At 35.2% G+C, this 26687-nt stretch overlaps 1 protein-coding gene across 9 annotated transcripts in view; it reads left to right on the forward strand.

Moving 5' to 3' along the window:
* The first annotated feature begins 410 nt into the window (after positions 1-410).
* Positions 411-26687, forward strand: part of LOC6559716 — a 28936-nt gene continuing 2659 nt past the window's right edge. Inside the window, exons 1-11 of one of the 9 annotated variants that reach the window (XM_032735404.1) lie at positions 411-857; positions 12010-13863; positions 17454-17631; positions 18287-18525; positions 18593-18756; positions 18860-18996; positions 19044-19196; positions 20745-20840; positions 24838-24987; positions 25084-25160; positions 26067-26378. In XM_032735404.1, coding sequence (XP_032591295.1) covers positions 787-857; positions 12010-13863; positions 17454-17631; positions 18287-18525; positions 18593-18756; positions 18860-18996; positions 19044-19196; positions 20745-20840; positions 24838-24987; positions 25084-25160; positions 26067-26378 — 3431 coding nt within the window. In that variant the 5' untranslated portion in view covers positions 411-786. The remainder of the gene's footprint in view (positions 858-12009; positions 13864-17453; positions 17632-18286; positions 18526-18592; positions 18757-18859; positions 18997-19043; positions 19197-20744; positions 20841-24837; positions 24988-25083; positions 25161-26066; positions 26379-26687) is intronic. The other 8 variants (XM_032735406.1, XM_032735408.1, XM_032735405.1 and 5 more) reach the window with 8 other exon arrangements.

Raw genomic sequence — 26687 nt, forward strand, 5'->3', positions numbered from 1 at the left:
CGAAAATCCATTGCAAAAAAAAAAAACAAAAACAAAAAGAAAAATGAAACTGAAAATGCTGTGAGTGAGAATTAGCTAGAGAGCAGAAGTTTATAGCTAAGCAACAACAACGAAAAGCAATTATTTTGTTTATGTGTCCCGCATACAAATACATGCATACGATGTCCTCCAATTTGCACTTGTATTTGTAGATGTACCTGTATTAGTTAATTCCCAAAAATCGAAACGGAAGTTGCGCCCACGCTTCCCCCAAAACGAAACGTGAGTGAGCGAGACAGAGAGCGAGCGAGCGAGAATTAGAGAAAGACAGAGAGAGAGAGAGAGAGAGAGAGAGAGAGAGAGAGCGAGCGAGAGAGATTAAACACGAACAGTAAAAACAAAAGCACACACATACATATAAACACACATAAAAACAAACAAACAAACAACATATGCACTGAAAAAATACTACAAGAACAATATATGATGATAAGGCCCAGAATTGCGACAGGCGTTACGGGGTGTACTCTATGGCAATAACAACAACAGCATAAAGGAGCAGCTGAGCAGCAGTGGTATACCAGTGTGTGTGTGTGTGTGTGTGCGTGTGTGTGTCAACTGTGTGTGTGTGTGTGTGGAAGAAGGAGAAAGTTTCATTTGTGGAGTGGAGAGCAGCGTGCAACGTGCGAGGAGAACGAAGGAAGGACGAAGGACATCAGACGTCGGACGACCAAAAATCAAATTTCAACTTTTCCATGTGGAACTTCTGCTCGTTGGTGTTGGTGGTGATTGTTGTTGTTACAAAAAATGCACGTTAAACACACACAGCGCCGAGTCAGCGGTCCTGGAGCATTCGGAACATTTACCAACGATCAACGGTATGCAATTATTTAGAATTGTCTATAGTGTCTTGTATCCTTGATATTGTTGTTATTTACTTGATTTAAGCGTATTGATTCAATGTACATGTGCATGTAAGTGTACACATATATATATATATATATATGTATATATGTATGTGTCTGTCTGTGTGTGTGTGTGTGTGTGAAGGTGTTTCAATTTGACGTCGAGGCTATTTGGTGCACTGCACACTGGGCCACTTCTTTTCTTTTACTGTAGTTACACAATTCTTACTTGGCACACTTGATGGACACCAATCGCAAGTTAATTAGACAAACTTTTAGACCCATAAATTAATATCATCAAATTGTATTTGGTTTGGCCAGACATTCGTAACAAACTTTAATTAGTTTGTGCATTATAATGATGCTCTCTGATATGTGTAGAAAAAATCTTTAGCAGCTTATAACTATTATATATAGCTCAAATATAGCTTAAATATAGCTCGAGAAAAACTGGTTCTTTAATAACAAAACTAATTTGTTTACCAAGAACTATCGAACTATCTTTGACATCTGAGAACTAGAACATATAACTGCAATAGAAATAATCTATCGAAAATTAATTTTTTAAATGAAAAAGTTATTGGATATTTTAAGCAATCTTTTTAATTTTGAAATTGTAATCGCCTAAATAGCTCTAATAAAAAAACCTTTGCTTACCAAGATATGCTGATCAAATTAATGAAATTTATAGGATAGTTGATGCCTCATTAAATAAAATACACTTTAGACAATAGTTTACAAGTTCATAGAAAGTTAGTTTCCACTTCATAATTAAAATATTATAAAATAAATAAAATAAATTTACTTAGAACTTACATTCTACTTTAATTTCCATGATTATCATTTATATATTAGATCCTAGCAAGTCCTAAGTTTGAAAACATTTTCCAGCGCTTACTACAAGAATTAGATCATCTGTATTACAATTTCAAGGTTGGCAAAATAGGAGTTATATCTATACAGTTATGAGCCTTTTATGCACATAAGGCTTTGCTATCCTAAATTAAAGTTTAACTAATAAATAATTGATCTCTTTCTGATCGTATAACTCTGCTGGTTGTAATATTTTTAATTTATTTTATTTAATTATCCGATTTAAGTCAATGTCAAGTTAGTGTTGCAGTTCTTATTAGGAGTACAAGCAATTTTCTACCTCTTTCTTGGTAAAATTGTAATACAAACTATGCTATCAATAACACATATAATGATGATGTTTATCCATTACTTTATAGTTAAATTAAAACTTGTTATCATTGGGCCACTTGAAAATGTTAGTGCTTCAACTACCAAATATGCGTTTCCAAAATAGTTGATTTCAATTGCATTTTATTTTCAATTTTAAGAAAAACAAAGATTTAAAAATAAAATGACAATCTGGCCCAGTGTGCATTGGGGATAGGCGACGACCTAAATCCCAACACATTGCGTTAATTATTTAGGAATGTGTGCCTCATAAATAATGCATTTGTATGTGGAACGTCCTGAAACACCTGTGCTCAAAATTCAAGCTCACGCAAATGCACACACACACACACACACACACACATATACAAATATACACATATATGTACACACTTACATACACTTATATGTGTGAACGTGTACACTTTAAAATGTTTACATTGAATGTATTTCCGTTTCCGTTTCATTTTCAGCATTCCCATACATTTTGTGTTGTTTGTTTTGTTTGTTGTTGTTTTGTTATTTTATTTTGTTGTGTTTTGTTTGCTGTGTTTGTTTGTTCTTGTTCTTGTTGGTTTGGTTTTGCAGTTGAACTTGTTGGTAGTGTTGTTGTTGTTCTTGTTGTTATTGCTGCTGTTGCTAATCCTAATGCGTGTGTTGGTGTGTTTGTGTGTGTGTGTCAATTTGTCACGATTAACAAATCGAAACAAATAATGAAGAACAAAGTTTTTCTTTTTGGCGCCAGTTTTGTTGCTGTAATTACTTTTGCATATATATGTATATACACTCGGAGAAAATGTTGTTCTGCCTTCTTAAATCTGCTTCACATATTTAATCACAAATATTATTGAACCAACTCAAATTTGCCAATCAAAATTATATTTTTACTGAGAATAAGTGTAACACTTTCTTCCACTTAATTGAAGATCTTAATTTCCTTATGCAAACTGATTAGTATGCATTTTAGTGTAATATCAGAATTGAGCTTTTTGACTATGAACCAAATATTTATCTCAAAGTAATCCGAAACAGTCTCACATTTGTACTTAAATTATTTGCAAAGCTTTCTTGTTCTTCATTGAAGATCTTAAATTTGTATTTCGTATTTATTTTAATATCATATCAGGTACGATTTCGATTAGTTTTTATTATTATATAATAACTGGATTGATTTAAGAACTTGAACTTAGAACTAATTATTTTACTCAAAGTTATGCAATGCAGTCCAAAAATTGAATGTTTCGGAATTAAAAACTGAACTTCATGCAAAAAGAATTTTGATCTCTGGTCCAGGAATCTTTCTATATATTTTTCCGCTGAGGGTATATGCATTTATTGTAGTCTGTGTTAATTAAAATGTATTTGTGTGTGTGTGTTCGAGTTTACCATGTTCATTTAACACTTATTTGGTCCATTATGCTTATTTCCATTTGGCTTCTTCCGAGCACAATGCAACTGATTTCCGTTCATTCAACGCCCGAGCAGGACAGCTGTATTTCAAGTGGCTGGCATGGGTAGGGGTGATAGGGGATAGGGGGTCATCCGTCACATAGTCAATGCAATTACAAGAAACTAGATTAAAAGCCAAGTGGCCAAACAACAATGGCGTCAACACACACACAAATACATACATACAACGACGGCGACAATGGGCCAAGCAAGCAACAAACCAACAAACAAATAACCAACCAACCAACAATGAGCAACTGTACGAGAAATAGTGTCAAAGTACTTTGAGTGCACTTGTACGCAGCCTGTGTGTGTGTGTGTGTGTGTGTGGCAGAAAAGCGTTGCATACACACAGGCGCCATTCAATGTGCCTTGCCTGCTGCGTGTGCATGTGTGTGTGTGTGCGTGTGTGTGTGTGTGTGTGGGTGTGTGTGGGTGTGTGTGTTATTCATGTACATGTTCAACGACAACATCAATGCAGCAGCGGAAGCTTTCGCTTTTACTTCAATGATTAAACCACTGACCGAATTTCGGCTTGCCATCTACATATATATACATTGCATATGTATTTGTATTTGTATTTGTCTATCTATTTGTATGTGTGTGCGTGTGTGTGTATTGATAAAAGGCTTGCTGTCATTTTTGTTGTTGCTGTTGCTTGCACATTCTAGCTGGCACACTCACATACAAATACAGATCCACTCACAAACTGACAGAGTTAGAGAGACACACACACACACACATACACACACACGCGCAGAGCGAGGCGAGATAAACTGTTTTGTTAGCCTTTTTGTGTAGGAAGCTTGATGTTTCCAATTGAACTAGTTACATACATTTTCCACATAGAAAGTACACTCAGAGAAATAATATGCCCTGGCAACTTAGAACAATGCACTAAAAATCTAAACTAATTTTGAGAAATTATTTATTGCTGCTAACTTAAAAGTAAATCAAAAAACTTAAAAATATATCATTAATTATATTTTCAAGAAACACAGCGAAACTCATTTCTAAAAAATAAAACTGGAATAAACATAAAAATAAATCATTATTTTGATTTCTAGCCAAAATGAAAATTTTCAGTCAAACTTAAAATCATTTCCATATTTATTGTTCCGGAAAACAAATTGCTAAAAAATAAAACTTTTGTCCAAACTTAAAAAATATCAATATTTATATTTAAAAAAAAACTAAATGAAAGTCCTGAGCCAAACTTGAAAATATGCGATTATTTATATTTACAAGAAACACACAAAAACTTAAATAAAAGAAACTCTTAAGCCGAACGCTTCGAAAAACTTCAAACAAAAGTTCAACTCTTCATTTAGAAATGAGAGAAAAAGAAAGAAAAATTGTATTCTAAATAAGGTCTGCAGGTCAATAAGTTAATTCTCTGAGTGTACTTGCAAACAGTATGTGTGCCATAGTTGGATTCCATTTAAGCAGTTGCCTTAGGCAAACGAATTTTGATTTACAAAATTATTAAATTAAGCTGACAGATTAATTGCTGTCATGTTGACAGGCAGTGAAATCCAACTGTTTAGTTGATTTACGATTGCTATTATTTATTTTTATTTCATATTTGTTGTTTACCCTTAAATTAAGATGAAAAAAAAACCGTAATTTGTGTTTCGTTTCGTTGTGAAGTAATAATGTATACATCTGAATTTATGTTTGTCATTGTTGTTGTTGTTTTTACAGAAAACTTGCTTAAAAAGTACCAAACTTAAAAAATAAGCAATACAAACAAGTACAAAAAGCAAAAGAAGCGCAAGCGAAACAAGTTTTCGCATCGAATCTGACAAAATACAAAAAAAAAAACCAAATAAAATACAAAAGAAATAAAAAGAAAACAAAGTGAAATCCCAAATCAAAATCCAAATCGAAATCGAAAGAAAGAATCAGCGTGAAACACTCGTGCTAAAAACGAATGAGTTTCAATTATTTCGCTGTGTGTGGAAGCTAAATTTGCGTACTACTGACATCATCAGTGAAGGTACCGACAATTTCAAATAGCCACTCTCTGCCTCTACCTTTCAACTACTATGTACTAATACTACCTACTGCTACTACTATGTATAAATAAATACTTACTTATGTACTTACTCATGTACTTACCTATGTACTTGCTACAGAACGTTCCACAAACACTTTGAACTTGCTATTCCTCTTCCCCATTGCAAGCTGCTACTAAAACATACTTAATGTATATAGTTACCTACTTAATCTAGTTTTTTTCTTTGACATCACTCTCTGCTTTCCTTCTAACTCTTTTTTAATGCATACCTATTATTATTAATATTATTGTGTTTTAGTGCTGTAATGCCGATGAACCCAAAAAAAAAAAAAAACAAACCAAAAATTAAAAAAATATTAAATAAATGCAACGCTTAAAACAAAATATGTAATTGCTCGTTATTAACGCTTGCTGTGCCCCCATCTTCCCCTCAACTGGGAACAGTTGTACATACACTCAACAAAAAATCGACATACAAGTTTAGAAAGTCGCCCTTATATATATAAAGTTTTTCTTGTTTTTAATATCTGAATGAACAAAAAAATCTCAAAAATTTTACCAGCAATATTTTCTCTTATTAAGAATTAGAATCCATATTTATTCAAAACAATTTTTCGCGATTTGATAGTCGAAAATAAATACAAAAATTTAAAAAAAAAATGGATTTCACATAAAATATTATTTAAATTTTAATTAAATCCAGACTTTGTTGCAAGGACTTAGGAAAATTAAAAAAAAAACAAAACAATCATATCAAAAGTAAAGATTATTTTTTGTGAATTAGTTAAGATGCCCTGCCAGAAATGTAAAGGTTATTCCCTAGACAAGATGATTAAAATTGAGTTCTTAATGATAGAATCGACAACGCTAAATTGATAATATGCTAAAGTCTATTAATCATTACAGAGTACTTAAAAAGCTGCATGCAAATAATAATTAGTAGTACAATATTTAAGAGAATGTGAGAGGAAGTATCGGGTATGTCCAGAGGGAACACAAAAACCGATTTGCGGAATCAATGTCACCATTTAGTAATTTAACTATAAACATAGCACCTAGTATAACACGACGATTAGTAAGGGAGGGACATCCAAAGGGGGAAATCTATGGAGGTAATACAACCCAGTCACAGTGACGAAGTGCAAAATGTAAGTGAATCTAATATAGAGGAGACCACACATAAGATCCGTATTTTAGAAATTAAGAAAAGATAAATCCTGATTTTTAGATATATAATTTCTGCATATTTTGCAACTAGCGCTCTTAGTATCGAAATTAAGAAAAGAAAAACCCAGATTGGTAGAAATATATTTTCTAAATATACTGCAACTGGCGCTACAAGTATAATGATTCTCTACCTACCAATGCCAATTTCACTATAAATTAATTCAAAGATCAGTGACATTAAAATTGCATTGACATGTCTATTAATTATTAGATAAGTTCATTTATATTCAACTCAATTTTAATTGTTGGGCTATCAAAATTAATGGCCACCGTTTCGAATTGGCTTTTGTTAGCCGAAAAATAAAAAAAATAAACTGATGAATCTTTTTATAGAATTGTTTCTATTATGAACACGTGACCTTTGGCTCCGTGCCCAAAATAACTCTTATTAATAACAGCTGAACAATTGCTGACTCAACATTTGTGTACTGATTGCTCCTATTGTGGGCCCTGAAATCCGGTTTTATTTGCCTAATTATAGAAGTACTATGAATCGTTATATAATGACAAGGCAAATTTGTTTGCCAAAAATGTTGGCTGTCACATTTAATTACAACTTTTGAAAGCCAAGTAAATCAAACGGACGCTCAACTTATTGGGGTACAGATTGAGAATTGAGTTGAGGCATGTTTATCACTTTCATTGATTTCCATTTTAATTTGCTTTCTCAGTTTGCATCCGCAATGTTTGCCCGTATTTCGTTTCACAATATTGCACATAGCAAATCAATTTAGTGTACAATTGTTTAAAAATAAACGCCAAATGCGGCACAGTTCCTCTCACAAATATGGCAAAGTTCAAGACGCAAATATATACAATCAAAACAGTTTTGTATTTTGTATATATTTGCTATAATTAGAGCAATTTGCTATAGATTCTCCGTGAAATTCACATGCATAAAACTGGGCTACCTTATACATCTGTTCGATGAGCTATATTTGGAGAAAAAGATCTGTTAACAATTTAAGGAAAAGCGAGAAAGTTTTGTTAATTTAGTTTGTTTGTAAAATACATTGTTGATGAAATAAAAATTATAAATTAGTTTTGTTCGCTCGTTGAGTAAAAACTATTCTACTCCTTTTTTACAATCAGATTAGGACGAGAAACACAGATTAAGTTTACCAAAACTGAGTTCAGAGCATCTTCAAGTCGAGCTGTCTCGCCATACTAAAGAAAAAACTCGTTTTTCTTAGTGTATATTTAAAATTATCTGGAACAAATAAGTATTCTTAAATGCACACGCGAAAAAATGTTTTAAAAATGAAAAACTAGAAATATTTTTAACTAGAAAGAACATATCCTTGGCATTGGTAAAAACTTCTATTTAAAAATCACTTAAATATATTTTCTAAATTTTAAAAGAAATCTAGCCTTGAATTAAGTACAGAAATAACTTGGCTTTCAGCAACATAAATTCTTAATAATAAGGTAAGCTGCCAAATGTAAATTGCAGGGCTATTTTTTTTTTTGTGAGTGTATGATTTTATTGTATATAATATATGCAATTAATCGACTCGACGCTTGCACTTGCTGGGCTGGGGAAATTGATATAATTTCGATAAACGAAATGGAATGCAACCGCAGCCACAACGACGACGACGACGACGGCGACGACAGGCGCAATTACGTTTTTTTTGAATTTACGCTTAATGCTTTCAATTGGCTTTTGAATTAATAATTGAGTCGTATTGTATTTAAGAGCGGGTCGCAAAAGTCCGGCTGAAAACCCACTCAGACTGTCTAATAGACAGATGGACAGACAGAGAGCCTGCCTCACTGCATTACCCCAATTCAAATCCGATTTGCCTGAGGATTGCAGCACGTGCTCGCCTTCGCCTCTCTCAGGGTGAAGGGCTACTTGAGGGCCGTTGAGGTCCAATGCGCCAAAAGTTGACATTGGCATTTTGGAGCAGGGCGCAGTGAATACAATTATTATGTGGCAAGGTTGCCCCACAAATTGTTTATTTGCTCGCTAAGCCCATACGGGAGTTATTTGGTTAGTTGGCTGCTTTGCTCTTGATCCGGCTGCCGCAGGGCAAGACTAACGATTGCTTTTTGTCCGCAGCACTTCACAGGCGGCAAAATACGAAAGAGAAGAAAGAGTGCCCAATGTCCCAAATTCAAACAATAAAAAAAAGAAAAGAAACAGACATCAAATTGCCTATAAAAAATAGTAAAGTAAGAATGCTGCAGTCAATGGAGCGCGACTACGAGATACCCTTAGACATAAGTAGTCTTAAATGTTCCTTGAAATGTAGGAAATGAAGTGAAGAACTAAGCAGCTAATTTTTTAAACTGACTTGCAGCAAATGAAAACTAATCTTATATGATTAATTAAATTTATAGATGGGAAATGGGACAGAAGTCGGCTATATCGAGTCGAGTTTTCTTCTGCCTGTGACAGACTTTTGCACAACGCCAATATATCCATTTTAACCATTTCGAATGGGTTCAGGGTATGAAGTGATAAGAAAAAGACAGTAAAATAAATAAAAGCCAGAAACTAATTCGATGCTTTCCCTCTGATTTCGTATCTTAACTTTTGACCTGACTTGGCTGCATCAGTATCTGCAGCTCAAACTGGAAATGTATCTTTGCATCTTTGAAGGAATTATGTGTGTATCTGTGTGTGTCTGGCAGCATTCCAAGTGCGCCGTCATTTTGATAATGCAAAATCTGTTTGAAAATTCTCAAAATTTAAATTTAAAATTCCAAATCGAAATACAAATAATTGCATTTGGTGTTTGCCTGGTGAGCTTATTGGCGTGCATGTCATGAATTCACTTAATTGAGTGAAATTGATTTTAGTTTGCTCAACAGTTCGATTTTTGCACTCTAGTTGCACACACACACACACACACACATATATATATATAGGTATATATAAATGCTAATAAAATATTTGCATTGCCGCATCAAAGAAAAATCAACAAAAAAAAGTGCTTTAAAAATGTTCCGATTCGCTTGCGTGCCAAACGAGTTTTGATTGCGACTGAAGCAGAACTCATCGCACCAGCAGCCTGCTGCTCTTCCCTTCCATAAGCGCCACAATTTGTCTAAACAGACCCATATATATATATATATATATATATATATATATGGACCATTCGACACGCACATTGACATGGAACATATTCGAGCTGCATTTGGAATTGTTTTTCTTTTGTTCAAATTTAGCAATATGCACATCGTGCATATCTCTGTACAGATCTATATATGTGTACACATTTTGTTTGATAATGTTTCCTAGTCACCTTCATATTTTACAGCATGCTCTTGCCCAGTGTGCACAGTGTGCTTGGCTTTATTTGCATTCTTTCCTTGGTTTTGTTTTTCAAGAGTAAACTTTTCTATGGGAGGAAAAAATGCAATTTAATTTGAAGAATTTACTTTAAAAAAATAAGAAGAGAATATCGCTGAGAGCTCGAGGCAAACTTTGATGAGAAGTAATTACGGAGAAGTAGCCATAATAAAAAAATTGAATATTAAATGAAGCAATTACGCAAATGCGATAAAATAGTAGACACAATAGTTGACCCTTAAAAAACAACACTGAAATATTCAAATAATGTAAGGTTTCAAATTACGAAGCATTTTAATTGCCAACTTTCATGTTTAATGAACTATGTTAATTAGTTTTCTTGAGAATATTAAGTGATCTACGACAGTATTTCTGGATCAGTTGCCTATTGAAAATAAATTATAGTTCTCAGCCTTCTTAACTAAAACTTTCTGTTCGATAGGAGTAAGTTCTAAATAAATATATTTATTATAAGTGGTGATTGACACGGATATTGTCAAGGAAGAATTGGATAAATTGTAATTTTTTATACATTTTAAACCACCTTTCATAAATAAAGTAAAATTAGTTGGGGTGGGGATGAGCTCCCCTCTGTTCCCTCCCTGCGTACCCACTTGTATATAGTTGTTTAAATATACATACAACAAATGAATGTTATGTACAATCTGTGGCTGGTGTCTTATCTTATCAGTAGCTTTTAGGAAAATTTGATTTAGAGCACCTACCGTTCACATTCGATTTGGGGGCATGGGATCATTACACCAGCGTTGCGGGGTTGGGCAACTGCTACACTCAGCAAACCAATCGCCCTGCAATTTAGAACATCGTTCGAAAATGAAAATCATCCTTAAAACTAGATAGTTTGTCTTGTTTTAAGAAATTTTTTCTAATATATAAAAAAAAATAAATTCTTAGGCTTTTTAAAAGCTTTTTTATAAATATTTTCTATTGTTAAGAAGTATATTTGTCTTTCTATCAGACCTAAGAACCGTAAAATTTTTCCGTTTTATTTTGTTTCCTATAAATTGCTTGAACTTGTAAACAGTCTGAAAAGTTTGTTTATGTGAAATCTTAAAAGACGAGTGTGACTAATTACTTAAATAACAGAAGGCTAATGTGTACACTTATAAAATCAGTCTGGAATTAAGAAAATATTTTTCTACACTTTTGAAAAAAGCTACTCTTGAGTATTGAGTAAAAAGAGCCTGCAATTTAGAAATATAATAGAAATAGAAGAAATATATAATATCTAAGCGTCTCTTAACGCCAAAATTATGGCGATTTTCTAAATTGTATAACGATTTTTTCTGAGTGTATATATCTGCGATATTTGCTTATATGTACATATATACGAGCATATATTAATGTATCTGTAGATGTATATATATTTTGTTATCCAAGTGCTATGCGTGTTTTCCTAAACATTAATTTAGTTCAATTTCTCGCGCGATCAAAAGCAGATGAGCATGTCGACATAGCTGTGCTGGATGCTATAAATTGTACCATATGTACATACATATATATATATATGTGTATATATACGCCCATGTATGATGAACTCACTGTATATAGCTTGGACCTCAAGCCACTCTCTTTGCACCACCTCGTCTCCCCATCCCTTGACCAGAGCCACACAGTTGCATAATCAATATTAATAATTAACAAAAGTTCTTTTGTTTATTTTTCTTACATATATAAATATATATATATATATATATATATTTTTTTTTATTGTTTCCTGCTCACTTTAGCGTGGCATCGCTCTTTGTGTCCCGTTTTGTAAACCCCAATCCACCCACCAAATATATAACCTTTGCCCAACCGCTGCACATTTTGTTTGCCAATTTGTTTGTGTCGAAATAGATAAATTTGTGTGTGTTGCCGGCGTTTATCGCCATTCCATCTGTAACGTTTATCCGGTTCTCATTCTTGTGTGCCTCTTGTAGCGCCAGTCGAGACAACTTGTATCCAGACGATCAGCACCAGCGTCACTCGCACTCCCATCAGCACTTGGTGCGGCAGTCTCTGAACAGCCTTAGTTACGCCCAGCCCGGATCGAGTTCCGCAACACCTGCGTCCGGGCCAACTGGCCCGATACCCGTACACTCACATTCATCGGCATCGGCCTCTGTGCGCAACAGTCCGAGTCCGAGCAGCGGCAGCGTTGGAGTCATCGCACTTGGTGCCGTTCGCAGTCGACGTGGCGAGGCGGCGGATCGTGAAAGAGATCGAGATCGAGATCGGGATCGAGAACGGGACGGTGACGGCGACAGCGTATCGCTGCTGAGATCGGGTCTGGATGAGCAGCGTTCGCAGCGACAGCGCAGCAGCAGCACTCGTCTATCCAGCGGCATCTCCAAGCAAAACTCCTGCGACAGTCGGAGCAGTGGCCTACGCATCCTCGATCCGGCGCCCTCGCACAGCTACAGTCACAGTCACAGTCCCGTTAGCTGCGGCACCGAGCAGAGCGTGAGCAGCACTGGCGGCCAGTCGGCCCTCTACGATGCCTGTCACGAATACACGCGCAGCTTGAGTGCAGCTCCGACAACGGAACCCACTGGCGGAGCAGCTGCATTAAGTGGACCAGCAGCAGCAGGAGCAGCAGCAGGAGCAGGTGGATTAGGCGGAGCTGGGCTACTGAAAAGCCACTACAGCGATCAACAGCTATCGGAGCCGCACTTTACCAATCTCAATCTCAATCTCAATTTGAGCAGCGATTACGATACGGGCAGCGATAAGCAGCAGCTGGTGAATCAGACGTACATCTTCAAGTGCATCGCGAACAGTCCATCGTTTTTGCGCACCAACAAGATCAAGGAGCAGTCGAAGAAGCTGCGAAATCTGTCCCTGAAAACGCGCACGGCCAAAAAGAAGGGTCAAATAATATCGAAATCGAACGCCGTATCGGATAATTCACTGCATCCGGGCGATAAGTATCTCAATTTGTATCTGGTGGAGAAGAAGCATTCGCTGCAATCACAAATTGCGCCCACATCGAACACATCCGTTGCAGCCAGTTGCTCGACGTCGTCGTCAACAGCGCGTCAGCAACAGTTGCCGGCATTGTCGGCGGTTGCCGCACGGCAACAGCAGCTGCTGCTTAACGGTTCGCTGAAGAGCAGCAGTAGCAGTGATAATCGACAGACGAAGACATTGCCCGCTTATCAGGAGTATCGTTGTGGGAGCAGCAGCAGCAACACCATACCCACAACGGGCAAGAGTCCGCCGGTGCCGCACTCGCTGGCGGCGAAAATAAGCGGCAAGAACTGTAACAATCTGCTGCAAAACGCCGGCGGCAATCAGCTCAGCCTGAGCAGTAACTCATGCCACAAGCTACATGCGCACAGTCAATACGCCCAGCAGCAGCAGCAACAGCATCTGGCCTCATCGCCCAAGAGCTCCGTGTCGAGCAACGGCCATTTGAACAAATACTGTTTAACGGATCTGACGCGACGCAAGGCGGAATTCAATCGGCAGCTGAGCGCTCCGACAGATTATACGCGCCACTCGTCGAGCAACGGATCACAGCAGGAGGGCTCCGAGCCGGCCAATGAGACGGGTGTGGGTGTGGGTGAGTCCACCATAACAGTTGCCAGCGCTGGCGTTCTCGGACACCGGACACCACAATACGGCCACGGCCACGGACCCGGTCAGGCATCAACGGCGCCGGCCACCCTCAAATCGCTGCAACTCCACAATTTTGGTGTGCACCATCCGACGCCGAGGCCCACGTCCACATCGTGCACCAATAGCTTCAATCGGCGCCACATACGCAGACACAAGAGCAAACTAAGCGAACGGTGAGTCTGTTTTCTATAATACCCTATAGTATTTATCTTATCGATCATATATACATATGTATATATATAATGATCTTGCTGCAAGTATCTATATCTGTATGTCCGAGCTGTATGCAGTAAATAGGTCCGAGATGACTGGTCTAATCGGTCGAATGATGAGTTGTATAACGAAGACTAACTCCTCTACCTTCTCCCCATAAGGCACAACTTTCTGCACATTCAACATTCGTTTAGTATGTTGTGAATGTTCGATATTCTTCTCTTCTTTGTGTTCTTTTTTTTGCGATGATTTATCAAATTTCATATCAATCGAAGAAATGTTTGACAGAATGGAAACAGGCTATTGACACAGCTGAGGTCTAAATTTGTGTGCGGAGTTGAAAATATTGTCACGCCTTCAGTTGCAATATAATTACACAAATGTGGAATATTCAGTGCAATGCCAGACCTCAAGCTGGAATAAATAAAATTTGTTTAAAATAATAACCAAAATAGAAGTATTTAAAACTCCAAACAGAAACGTATTTTAACTCCATATATAATCTTCGGCGTGCATAAACCGTTCTTTCTTTTTTTGTTTTTTACTAATTTTTCTTTACTAGTGTTATCACTGGCATTATTAACCAGTTGCCAGATTTGAATAGCTTAAATAAATTAGGCATTCAACGCGTTTTCAGGTTGTCGCCGTCGTCATTCGATTTCTGAGTGCTTACCGGTTTTCTGTTAGCTTATCGGGGCACATTTGCATATTTGCCATCAGCATCGTCTGGCACCGAGTCTGAGGTCTGAGTCTGGGAAATACTCTGGCCAGGGACTGGCCGGGTAATGAGCTTCTGAAACGCGAGCAGTGAACTTCGTTTGGTCGTACGTTGAGCTCTTCGTATAAAAATAAACAAGTTGCCAACGCGCAGGATCAGTTAAACAAGTGCTACAATCAATCATTTAATCAATTATTTTGTGCTCTGTATCACTGTCTAAACTTTGAACTTTCTTTAACAAATAACTAAAAAGCTAACAATAAAAAGTGTGTCAACTCGCAGAATCAACATTCAAATCTCGAGAACGGAGTTTCCCATCGTACGTACTTCAGTTTGATTGATAGATCGAGCTATCCTTCAATCAATCGTTTTATATATTTGCAACTTTTTCAATAACTTGGTCAAGGTAAACGTTGTATCAATTTGAAAAGCGCTGCGTTCGTGCTAAATCAATCAATCAATCAAACCGTTCAATCAGTGGCTTCATTCGCCTTAAATAACTGAAGAAACGAGTACAAATAGAACTAAAGTCAATTCGCAGACCCAATTTCAGCAGCATCAGTAAATCGCATAGTTAATCGGCTAATCAATCGCTCACTTAATCAATCGCTCGCTCAATCATTCGTTTATAGCAAAGTGTAACGGCGACCGTGAAAGTGCAAGGGGATTTTTCATGTGTTCTCCGTTGTCGTTTAGTATTCGGTTGATTGTGCTGGCGACACGGAAAACTCTCGCCATTATCATAATGATTGGCGTGTCAGTTGTCGGATCGTAAATCTATAATTGATTGCACTAGTTTGTTTAGATTGTTGCTCAGGCAGCAATGTCGTATTTCTCGGTCTTCGACACTCCGCCTCTATATATCTGTCTGTCTGCCGTTGCTGCTCATTTACATAAAATCTAGAGGTAGTTTATTTTACTGATGTGTTTATTTTTTTCGTATCTTTATTGTTGCCAATTTTTGAAGAATATCAACAAATTATGGTTTAGCCATAATTTGTACGACGCTGCTGCTAGTCGCAAAATCAATTAAAAAGCAACGCAACACACAACAAATGTTGCTTTATTTATTTATTGCTTTTTTTTTTGTTGCATTGTGCAACAGCAGCGCGAATGCCTCAGAACAGGTTATAATGGCGACCCAGCAACAGCCTCATCAGCTCAGAGAAATAAATAAGTTTACAGAACAAAAAAAAAACCGAAAGAAAGAATAATAAAGAAAACTAAAACGATCACTGTAGAATGTAATGAAAATGAACAAATGCTGGGTGTCAGATGATCAATTATTTAATTACGCGCCAAATTCCTTTTTCGGTATTCGGAAACCGAGCTTCGTTTAGGCATCGATTGCCGCAAATTGAAAGTCGAGGTAACGCCTGCAAGCAAACAAACAAATAAACAAACACTGAAATAAATCGGCCACAACAACCAGATACAAAACAACAACAACAAAAAAGCAAAACAAAAACAAAAACAAACCGAATGCTGGAGGACGCCAAAATAAACGAACTGAACACATTCGAGCTCGGAGCGGCATTCGTTGTTCGTTCGCGACTCGAATTGAGATTCATTCGGATTCGGATTCGAATACCGATATTCGGAGTGTTTGCCGGCTGTTTTGCTCGTGGCGCATTTCTGTTGTCGGCGATACTTAGTTGTGCTCGGTTATCGCGCTTGTAATAACTTGAAAAGATAAATTACGGTCTATAGAGAACAAATAACACATACACCTCCATAAATAAATAAACAAATATATATATATACATATATGTATATATATATATATTTGCATAGATATATGTATAGCGATAAAATTAAGTTTCGGTTGTCAAATTAGAGAAAACAGATGTTTGACCACGTTTCAAGTTTCAGGCAGCAACAAATAAATGCAAACCACAATTAAAAACGTAATCAAAAAACTGAAACTGAAACTGTGATGTTCAACAACAGAACACAACAAACAAAACTAATTGTGTGATTTACTGTTACCCGATATGTGTTACAAACATATCTACAGATATATCTTTATATGGTTATTAATCGCACTCTGTCGTTTTTTGTGGTTTTTTTTTGCGCGCGATTTGCTAAGGAGCCAACAAAACGACATAATACAATATTAACGAGATGAATAGTAATAATAATAATCGCAATAAAATTCATTAGGGCTAATGCAAGCGAAGATTAAATTAAATCAGCTTCATCAGGCTTAATTAAAACGAAGCTTTCCCATTTAAAAACTACACTCAATTGAGTGTGAACACTGTGGAACACTGAATAGTGAACGGATCGGCCAAAAAAAAAAAAAAAGAAGAAAGAAAGAAAGAAAATAAATAAATTATAACAGTACTGTGTACTGTGCACGCGTTTGCCTTACCAAACAATAGAACATCCATCACCAGAAACATCGAGAGAGAGGGAGAGAGAGAGAGAAAGGGAGAGAGCAGACCACGCGATTTCGTGTGCCAATAGGGCAACATTTCCGCAACGAGACCTCAGAGACGGTTGTCGTATCAGCGGAAAGACCTTGACAATCACCGAATACAAGGTGAGAGTGAGAGAAAGAAAGAGAGAGGGAGATCTGGATGCTGTAAGCTTCGACTTTATGCGTGTGCAACAATTAAGCGAATAATTACAAGCAACACACAAAACAAACAAAAAAAAAAAAAACAAAACTTAACTGAACCTAAACGCATACTTTCACCCGATTACCTTAGCGGTGTACTTGTAATATATATATACTATATACATATATGCATCGTTAATATGCATCGCTGTATTCGTACATTTATTTGTTGTTGTTATTATTATTGTTATTATTATTATTATTTACAGCCTGCTGAACGGCGATAGTGAAGAATCAGTACGCTGCTCATACTGCTCCGTATTGAATGTGAATGAGAACGACTTGCGCATTTCATTTGAGAACACCTGCACCGACTCGCTGGTCACCGCTTTCGATGATGAGGCACTGCTGATATGCGACCAAGGAACCGAAATGGCAAGAACAAAGGTTTTATTTATACATGTAGCACAGGACGTTTCCCCCAACGTTCCTCGTATCCTCAAAAAGTATATAGAGAGAGAAAGAGACTAGATATTCGTAATCATTTGTTTAAAACTGTTTTGCTGACTAACTGAATTACAGTGCAAGTAATTTCACAAAGTGTCAAATTTATACAGAAAATCAGTCATACGACGTAAATGAGAGCTAGACGAGTTTTTAGAAAACTAGACACGGAAGTAGCAAAAAAAACTTTGGGAAACTTCTGCAATAAATTTATTTACATTTTTATTTTCGTTCAAGATTATTTTGGTCATTCATTTGGGAATAACCAAGCAGCCACCTAGTGGCAAATAGATAATGTTTTTTTTTTTTTATCTCAAATGGGTTCAAACAATTGAACTTACAAAAATTCCCCGACTAGAGTGGAATTTAAAGACAAACACTTAAGGCGAACAAATAGCAACAGTTATCTCCAATAATGACAATTTAGATATGCAAACTACTCATACGATTTATAATTAATCACAACACACAGAGACAGTAAATCCGATTTTGTTTAGATTTGGTTAATGAGGATGACCAGATGTAACTGCAGTGAATCACAGTGACAACTAATTGATTTGGATGGCTTACTTTTTGTTTTTGTGTGGTATTTTTGCAGGTACACTTTGATGATGTGTCGTTGTACGGCACTCCGAAAGAGGAGCCAATGCCCAACATACCAATAGTCTCGGAAAAAGTCTCGGCGAATTTCCTAAAAAGTCAATTGCAATCATGGTTCCAGCCGACAGACAATCGTCTGGCCATGAAATTATTTGGCAGCCGGAAGGCTTTGGTCAAAGAACGCATACGTCAGAAAACTTCCGGGCATTGGGTTATACACCCGTGCAGTTCATTCAGGTAATTGAAACCCACGTCACCAATTGCATTCAGATAGTAAATATTTTTTATATATATATTTTGGCAGGTTTTACTGGGACCTTTGCATGCTTTTATTATTAGTAGCAAATCTTATTATCCTGCCAGTCGCAATATCATTCTTCAACGATGATCTAAGCACACGATGGATTGCCTTCAACTGCCTAAGTGATACTATTTTTTTAATAGATATTGTAGTCAATTTTAGAACAGGTAATGTGCACTGTTAATCATCACAGTTAATAACACAACACAGTATAACAGGGCTATTAGTTAATTATGGAAATTTGTTGACTAATCTATTTGCATTTTGCAGGAATTATGCAACAAGACAACGCTGAACAAGTAATATTGGATCCAAAGCTTATAGCTAAACACTATTTAAGAACCTGGTTTTTTCTCGATTTGATTTCGTCGATACCATTAGATTATATATTTTTAATTTTCAATCAAGTAAGTTAATTGTGTTTTAAGAAACAGTACGCAACATTTTGATTAAGATTATGAAATTGCAGGATTTCTCTGATTCTTTTCAAATATTGCATGCCGGACGCGCCCTGCGCATCCTTCGTCTAGCTAAATTACTATCCTTAGTTCGCCTGCTGCGCCTGTCCCGCCTCGTGCGCTACGTATCGCAATGGGAGGAGGTCTATGTAAGTACGCGATTCAATTTTGGCAACACTTTAACTCTTTCTTTGCATAACACACACACACATATATATATATATATATATATATTCTTTTCGATTTAAATATATATATATATATATATACATGTATGTGTATATATTTCTTTTGGTAAAGTACACTTAATATTTGAATATTGAATTTCGATTTCGATTTCGTCCATAATATGTTTCAGTTTTCAGTTTACAGTTTTCAGTTTGAGTTTTGTTGTTCGTTTATCGAATCAGTTATGATTTTTGCAATAAATTATCTGACCTTAAGCTCAACGTATATAAATTCATTACTGCAATACATTCCACACAAAAGTTCAACATATTTAACAACATATTTAGGTTTCGATTTTAGGGCTTAGTACAGTTGATAGCCAGTGGTCAGAGTTGTCTATATAGTCCAAAGTGCTCACTCTTCTCTATGTTGTTTTCTTTTGCGACTAAATAATATTTTAAATGGCGCGTCAATCGTTCAAACTAAACAATTATCAGTTGTAACATAAATGACTAGAAATACTCGGTGTTTTCATTGTGCTATGATTTATTCTATTTTTTTTTTAATATACCTAAGTATATTTATATATGTATGTGTACCGATATGAGTATAAAATTCCCAAAAACGCTGTACAAAAAAAAAAGCCCAAAACAAAAAGTTGTGTAAATTTTACATACAGTAATATTTGTTTTTAAACTTGTGTTGCGTTGCGCTCCAAGCCCAAGTCCAAGTCCAAGTCCAACTCCTAATGCCGCTCAAGCTGACCAAAGCTCCGAAACAACAACAACAACAACACCTCACCACCAACAAAAAAAAAAAAAAAACTACAACAACAACAAAAACCACTCAACATTTTCACCATGTCGCGCTCCGCTTGATCCTTCGCTCTTTCGCGGGGGGATAAATAATTTTTTTTGTTGCTTACCTTTTCACAATTATTGTGTTGGTCAATTCTTTATTTCAATTGTGTTTTTCCTTTTTCTGGTTATCAAATTGATAATTTAAATTTCTTGCCGACTTATGAAGCACACCAGAAACCAAAATTCTTCATTGCACCATGTACAAAAAAAATATTCAAATCTTTGAAGACTTTTTCTTCCGAGTCAAAGTAACCACAAACTAAGAAACATATAAAAAAAAAAAAAAAAATTCAAGTGTTGAAAAATGCTTTTTCTCCACAAAACACTTTCTTACGCAATGTCACCCAAAAATAAAAGTACAACAGAAACTTCAACTTACATTGCCCAACTTGGACTATTTATGATTATTTTTTCATATGTATTTTGTTTTAAAACTGTTCAACTTTATACAAACCAAGTATATATGTATAATATAAGTATGGTTGATCTTCTCGCTCGCATAAACAAATACAAATTTGCTTATCAAAATCAGATTAAGTAACAACAAAAAAAAAAAAACAAAAAACAATACAAAACCACAAATATTTAAGTTAACAAAAAAAAAAAAAAAAAAAAATCATCTTAGCAAAATCAGGGGCCTAAAATACCTGTGTATATATATGGTTTTAGATTCTGCAGAATCTACAGAAAAAAAGTGCTGATCGCAGAGGGAGAATGAACAGAAAAGACAAAGATGGCTTGACAAAAAGCAACCTAATTCTCAAGGTAACAACCAAACAATCAAAAACATCTTTAAAATTATTTAAAAAATAAAAATCAACACTATCAAAAAAAAAAAAAAAAAAAAAAAGAGAAAGACATAAAACAAATTCCAATTTTTGATATACAAAAACAAAAAGCCTTGATTGATTGACATTATAATTATGTATTAATTGGTGCAACATAACTCACATTTGAGATATGCTTGAACCAACATTGAGTTTTAGTGCATATTTCGTTCGTTCGTTCGTTCGTTCGATTGTTCGTTGATCATGTTTGCTTGATTTTAATGTTCGTTCGTACATTCTGTAAATTTTCTAAGTCTGCCTTTTAATATACATATTGATTGATTGATTGATTGATTGATAGATAAATAAGTACATACATATTTATTATTGATTTAACGCATCAACAACAAATCGCCTGACAGATTTCAAGTAAATCAAATTGTTCAGCAAATGTCGCGCTATTTAATCATTAATGTATCCCAACTTCGGTTCAATCGAAGCTTGTTTTTATGCACTTCACAATGTGTGGTTTTCGACTCAAAATCAAATAACAAATAAATATTCTGTCCGCTTCAATCACTTCAAGGAGCAATCGAAGTTTGCAAAATGCAAAAAGGATACTTATAGTTTAGTTAGTTGTAGTTTTGAATTCGACTTCACGTATCTCGAGCATGTCCTAAACTCAATTACTCTCTATCTAGTGAAAGATTAGTTCTAGTTTTAGTTTATTTTCCCCCTTTTGTTCTTTTTCCTAATCTACTGATGGTAGACTGTATATATGTTAACAAACAACGCCTGTGAATTGCATCTAGACACAATCCTTAGTTATTTCGATTCCAAACTCAAATCAAACGCGAATTCAAATGATGAAAACGTCAAACAGTTTTTTATATTAGCTGGCTCAATGCTTTTTGCTTCAGCACAATGGCAAAAATATTACATGTGAGAAGCACGCACATAAAAATATGTTGTGCCAGTAAAAGAATTATAAAACCAATATTGTTATCGGTTGACGAATTGTATATAACGCAGCAACAACAACAACGTCACCGACGTCACCCGCCCCCTACGATGTATAGTAAATGCCACAAACAAAAAAAACAAAAATAAAAAAAATAAACAAAAATAAAGAAATGTTGCTAAAGCTGATGCGACTGCGATTGTTTCAACATTGCTTTTGGCTAAGCTTTTTTGTTTTTGTTGGCCAAAACGCTGCACCCACTCAGCTCACAATACACACAAATACAATTAACTCGTTTGGCACTTCCGCGCTTTAATGCTAATTGAAAACTACTGTTGAACAACGAACACGAACACGAACACTTTACACTCCCGAAATAAACAGCCCTGAAATTTAGAAAATCGCCCTGAAATCTAGCCAAAAATTTCAAAGTAAACAAAAGAAAAGTATTAAAGTTAGAAAGGATTTTTGGTAATTTTCAGAAATTTTTTTTTCTAATAGAGCATAAATATATCATTATTATAGAAATAACATCAACATATATGAGAAAAAAAATACATAAATTTAGAATGGATTTTTTTTTCTAATTTTTCCGAAATACGTTTCTTAATAATCTAAAAACTATAAGTGTAATCCTTTATTGTTAGAAGAGAAATCATAAATCAAATGACATTTTAAGTGATCTTAAATAATTGTTTATGAGAAAAATTAAAATTTAAAAAAAAATACTTGAAATTAAACTGTTTTCTAGACATCAGAAGACAAGTAAATTAATCCGTTCGACAAATATACTTTCTGAATAATAAAGTAAACCTTATTTATTTGATTTCGACTAATATAGGCCAACAAGCAAAAGTACAAAAAGTAAAATATAAATTCATTCTAATTAAAAAATAAGAACAATTTCAAAGATTTCTGATGCTATTTAAATGCAAATTGTTCCAAAATTTGTTAGACTTTGTTTCCAAGAGTATGGCGACTTTCTAAAATTCGGGCCAAGCTGTTTTTTCTGAGTGTACTACACACTTAGCAAATACATTGCATTTAGTACATACCAGATACATACATATATGTAAATCAAGACTTGAACGTATTGCATAGCATACATTTGTGGGCAAAGCAAAAAACAAAACAATAAAAAAAAACAATAAAAAAAAAACGCTTACTACTGCAACAACTGCATCTGCCACACTTAATATAGTTCTATATATATTATGCATCGTATTTTCTACTGTCACAACATGAACAACAGCAACAACAACAACAATAACAACAACAACAATGCTACAAACAACAGCAACAACACACAGTTTGATTGATAACGTTATCAATGCTTTTGCTTTTGTTTCGGCGCCAATTTTGAGCCGTGCGCTTTTTTGCTCTACTCCTACTACTACTACTACTACTACTACTACTACGCTACTCTACTCTACTACTATTCTACGCTACTCTGCTCTGCTCAACTGTACTATCTGCTACTTAAAGCAAACTGTAATCTTTAACTAATTTATATAAGTCTGCCACTCTATTGCCAATTATGCAACATAAAAAAAAAAAAAACATATGTTTTGTGTTTGTTATTACGTTTTGGTTTTGTAATTTGTTTAATTGGTTTTTCTGTTTGGTTATTGTATTTTTTTTTTCTTTTTTTTTTTTGGTTATGGGCTCTCTTAAGTTTGGTTACAATTTGTGTTCACTCTCTTTTCGTGTGCAAAAAGATTTCAGCTAAAGAATCGCGTGCCACATTCATCGTTTTCAGTAAGTCTGTGTGTGAGTTAATGCCAAGAATCTGTGCAACAGTGTGGTGAGCTGTATTCGCACACACATATCCTCTATACGTGAATTTTTCATACAAAAACACAAAAAAATAAAAAAAAATAAAATAAAATAGAAAAGAAAAGAAAACTGAACAAAACTTGAATGCAACACTTTTGACTCTTTACTTTGGGTTTTCTTCTTTTTTTGTGGTTTCGTTTCGTTTCGTTTCGGTTTGTTGTTTGCTGATTTGTTCTCTTAAACTTTGTACAGAAAACGTAGCACTAACAATAATAAAACAACAACTTCAACTTCAACTACAACAACAACAACAGCTGTGTAAAAGATCGTCTTTAGCGACAGTTATTAAATACTTGTGTATATTTAACATACTTCCCCATACATCAACTCTCGTTTACTTAAGTACTTCATTTATTTGGAAACTGAGCAAAAGTTAAGATGAGCACTTGTACCATAATAGCAGCTGATTTGCACTAAACAATGTAGAAAATGGTTGAATTTATTGCGCTCAGGTTGTGTACCACACACACACACACTCAAATACATACACACAGACACAGATACATACACACACACACACACACACACCTGTACTGATGTATTTGCCTAATATTAGACTCACAAAATTACTTCTTAAATTATATTGTATATTTGATTTGTTCAATCTGATTGCGATTTTCTGTCTGCATCTAAATAGTGCCAGCTAACAAAATTCTATGTGCATTTTATGGCAGTTTATCCTTCAATTATACCGAGTGTAGCATACTTCTCGGCGTGACTGTGACGAGTGACGCGTGTCTTCTTTTTTTTATTCTTTCTATTTTTATTGGGCATAAACTGTCAGAAAATCCTTAGCATAACTATTTATTTGGAATTATTGGTTTTTATTTGTGGCTGTGGTTTGGTTTCATTTTTCGTTTGCTTCTTAATCGCAAAGTAATTGGCGCAATTATTATTAATAAATATTCGTGTAAGGCAGCTGGAAGCCCAAATCCACAAAAAAAAATTTCAAAATTTAAATGAATTGTATTTTTTGTTCGCGATTTTGGTTTCCATTTTTAGTTAACTTAAAATGCCTTTTGGGTTTGTCGTCTTTCAAATGTGTTAATCACAAATGTAACAAACACACACACACACACAACATATTCACACACATACATAAACACACACACACACACACAACACACACACACATGTATAGACAGTGCGGTGCTGGCCTTTCGTTGATGTGCACTCTTATTGATAAATCTGGTTGCAGTTCCTCAATATGGCCTCGGTGTTCATGAGGATCTTCAATTTAATTTGCATGATGCTCTTGATCGGACACTGGAGCGGTTGTCTGCAGTTCTTAGTGCCAATGTTACAGGGTTTTCCATCTAATTCCTGGGTATCCATCAATGAGTTACAGGTGCGCTACAATTCTGTCAAAGCTCCCTCTCACAAAAACAAAAAACAAAAAACAATCAAAAAACATTCTAAAATTTGTATTGTGTGCGACTTGCAGGAATCATATTGGCTGGAGCAGTACTCATGGGCATTGTTTAAGGCCATGTCGCATATGCTGTGCATAGGATACGGCAGGTAAGCAACATTTCAACAATTATTTCAATTTTCAATTTTACATATATCAATGGACAATTTGTAAACGTTTCCAAGTGGATCGATTTTATTTTTAAGCGCAGTACAAATTCAGATGCCAAAACATGACAAAAACTGTTTTGCATTCTAAAATTATTGCAATTAAATTAACAGAACTTTAGTTTTGTTCTTAATTTAATTTTCTGATGAAGTTTCGAGTCGATTATTATTTTCAAAAAGCCACCTTAGATGTGATTGTCTATCATTGTTTTCTGATCTTTAGATAATATTTTACCCGCTGTCTGTGGAGTATTTAGGAGTATTTAAATTGTATTTCATACATTTTCAGTTTCTCTATCTACATAAATCATTTTTCTGCCATTCAATCAATTTCCTTCAAGCTTTCTTATAGAGATTATTTGATTGTATGTGGTGATTTTAATCTCCCTTTTGTTGTATGCTCAAATTAAATTATTTGTGGGCTTCCGGCTCGATTTGATTATAGAACTGCTTACTTCTGTAACTATTATTGGAAATCAGATTTACTTAATCAATTAATATATTAATAATCTTGTGAAAATAAGGATATTGCATTATTATAGTTTTTTATTCACTCACTTTTGGAGTCTTGTGTTCCCCGGGTGAATAACTCTCGTTATTTGGTAGCTATATCCACTTACTATAATGACTATAATGATCAGATTCTAGGCATTTCAACAAATTTGTGTATATAAAATGCAAGTCTTTTTTTTACGAAATATACAAAAACAAAAGCCGATCTGTTTGCTGAGTTTTATCTATTCAAATATTCCTCTAATCATTTTGCACCCAATGCACGTTGCCCCTGGATTATTATAATACAAGTCAAATCGATTTATAAACAATATTTATTTATGAATCTGCTTGCAGATTTCCTCCACAATCACTGACGGACATGTGGCTGACGATGCTGTCGATGATATCGGGGGCCACCTGTTATGCATTGTTCCTCGGTCATGCGACCAATCTAATACAGAGCTTGGACTCCAGCCGGCGGCAGTATCGCGAGAAGGTCAAACAGGTCGAGGAGTATATGGCCTATCGCAAATTGCCGCGCGATATGCGTCAGCGCATAACGGAATATTTCGAACATCGGTACCAGGGTAAATTCTTCGATGAAGAGCTGATACTTGGCGAGTTGAGCGAGAAATTGCGCGAGGATGTCATCAACTATAATTGCAGGTGGGCAATCCTAAAACAGTGGCCTCGCTGACTGTTCAACTAACTAACCAACCAAATTAATCAATAACTTATTTGTATATAGTATTACACTCAGAAAAAAAAAAAACGATCCGCCGGTGTTACTCTGCTTATTATTTAGATAGTTTATTTCTAAAGGGAAAGAACGTGTCTTTCTTAAAACAAATTTGGGTATTTCTTTTCTTAATTTATGGGTGGATTTTTTCTAAAATGTATACAAATCATTTATAATTTCCAAGGTGTTTGTTTTTTATATTTTTACACAGAAGTCTTATAATAGCTTACATCCTT

This window comes from Drosophila grimshawi, unplaced genomic scaffold (assembly GCF_018153295.1).
Source record: "Drosophila grimshawi isolate 15287-2541.00 unplaced genomic scaffold, ASM1815329v1 contig_1369, whole genome shotgun sequence".
Classification (NCBI taxonomy): domain Eukaryota; kingdom Metazoa; phylum Arthropoda; class Insecta; order Diptera; family Drosophilidae; genus Drosophila; species Drosophila grimshawi.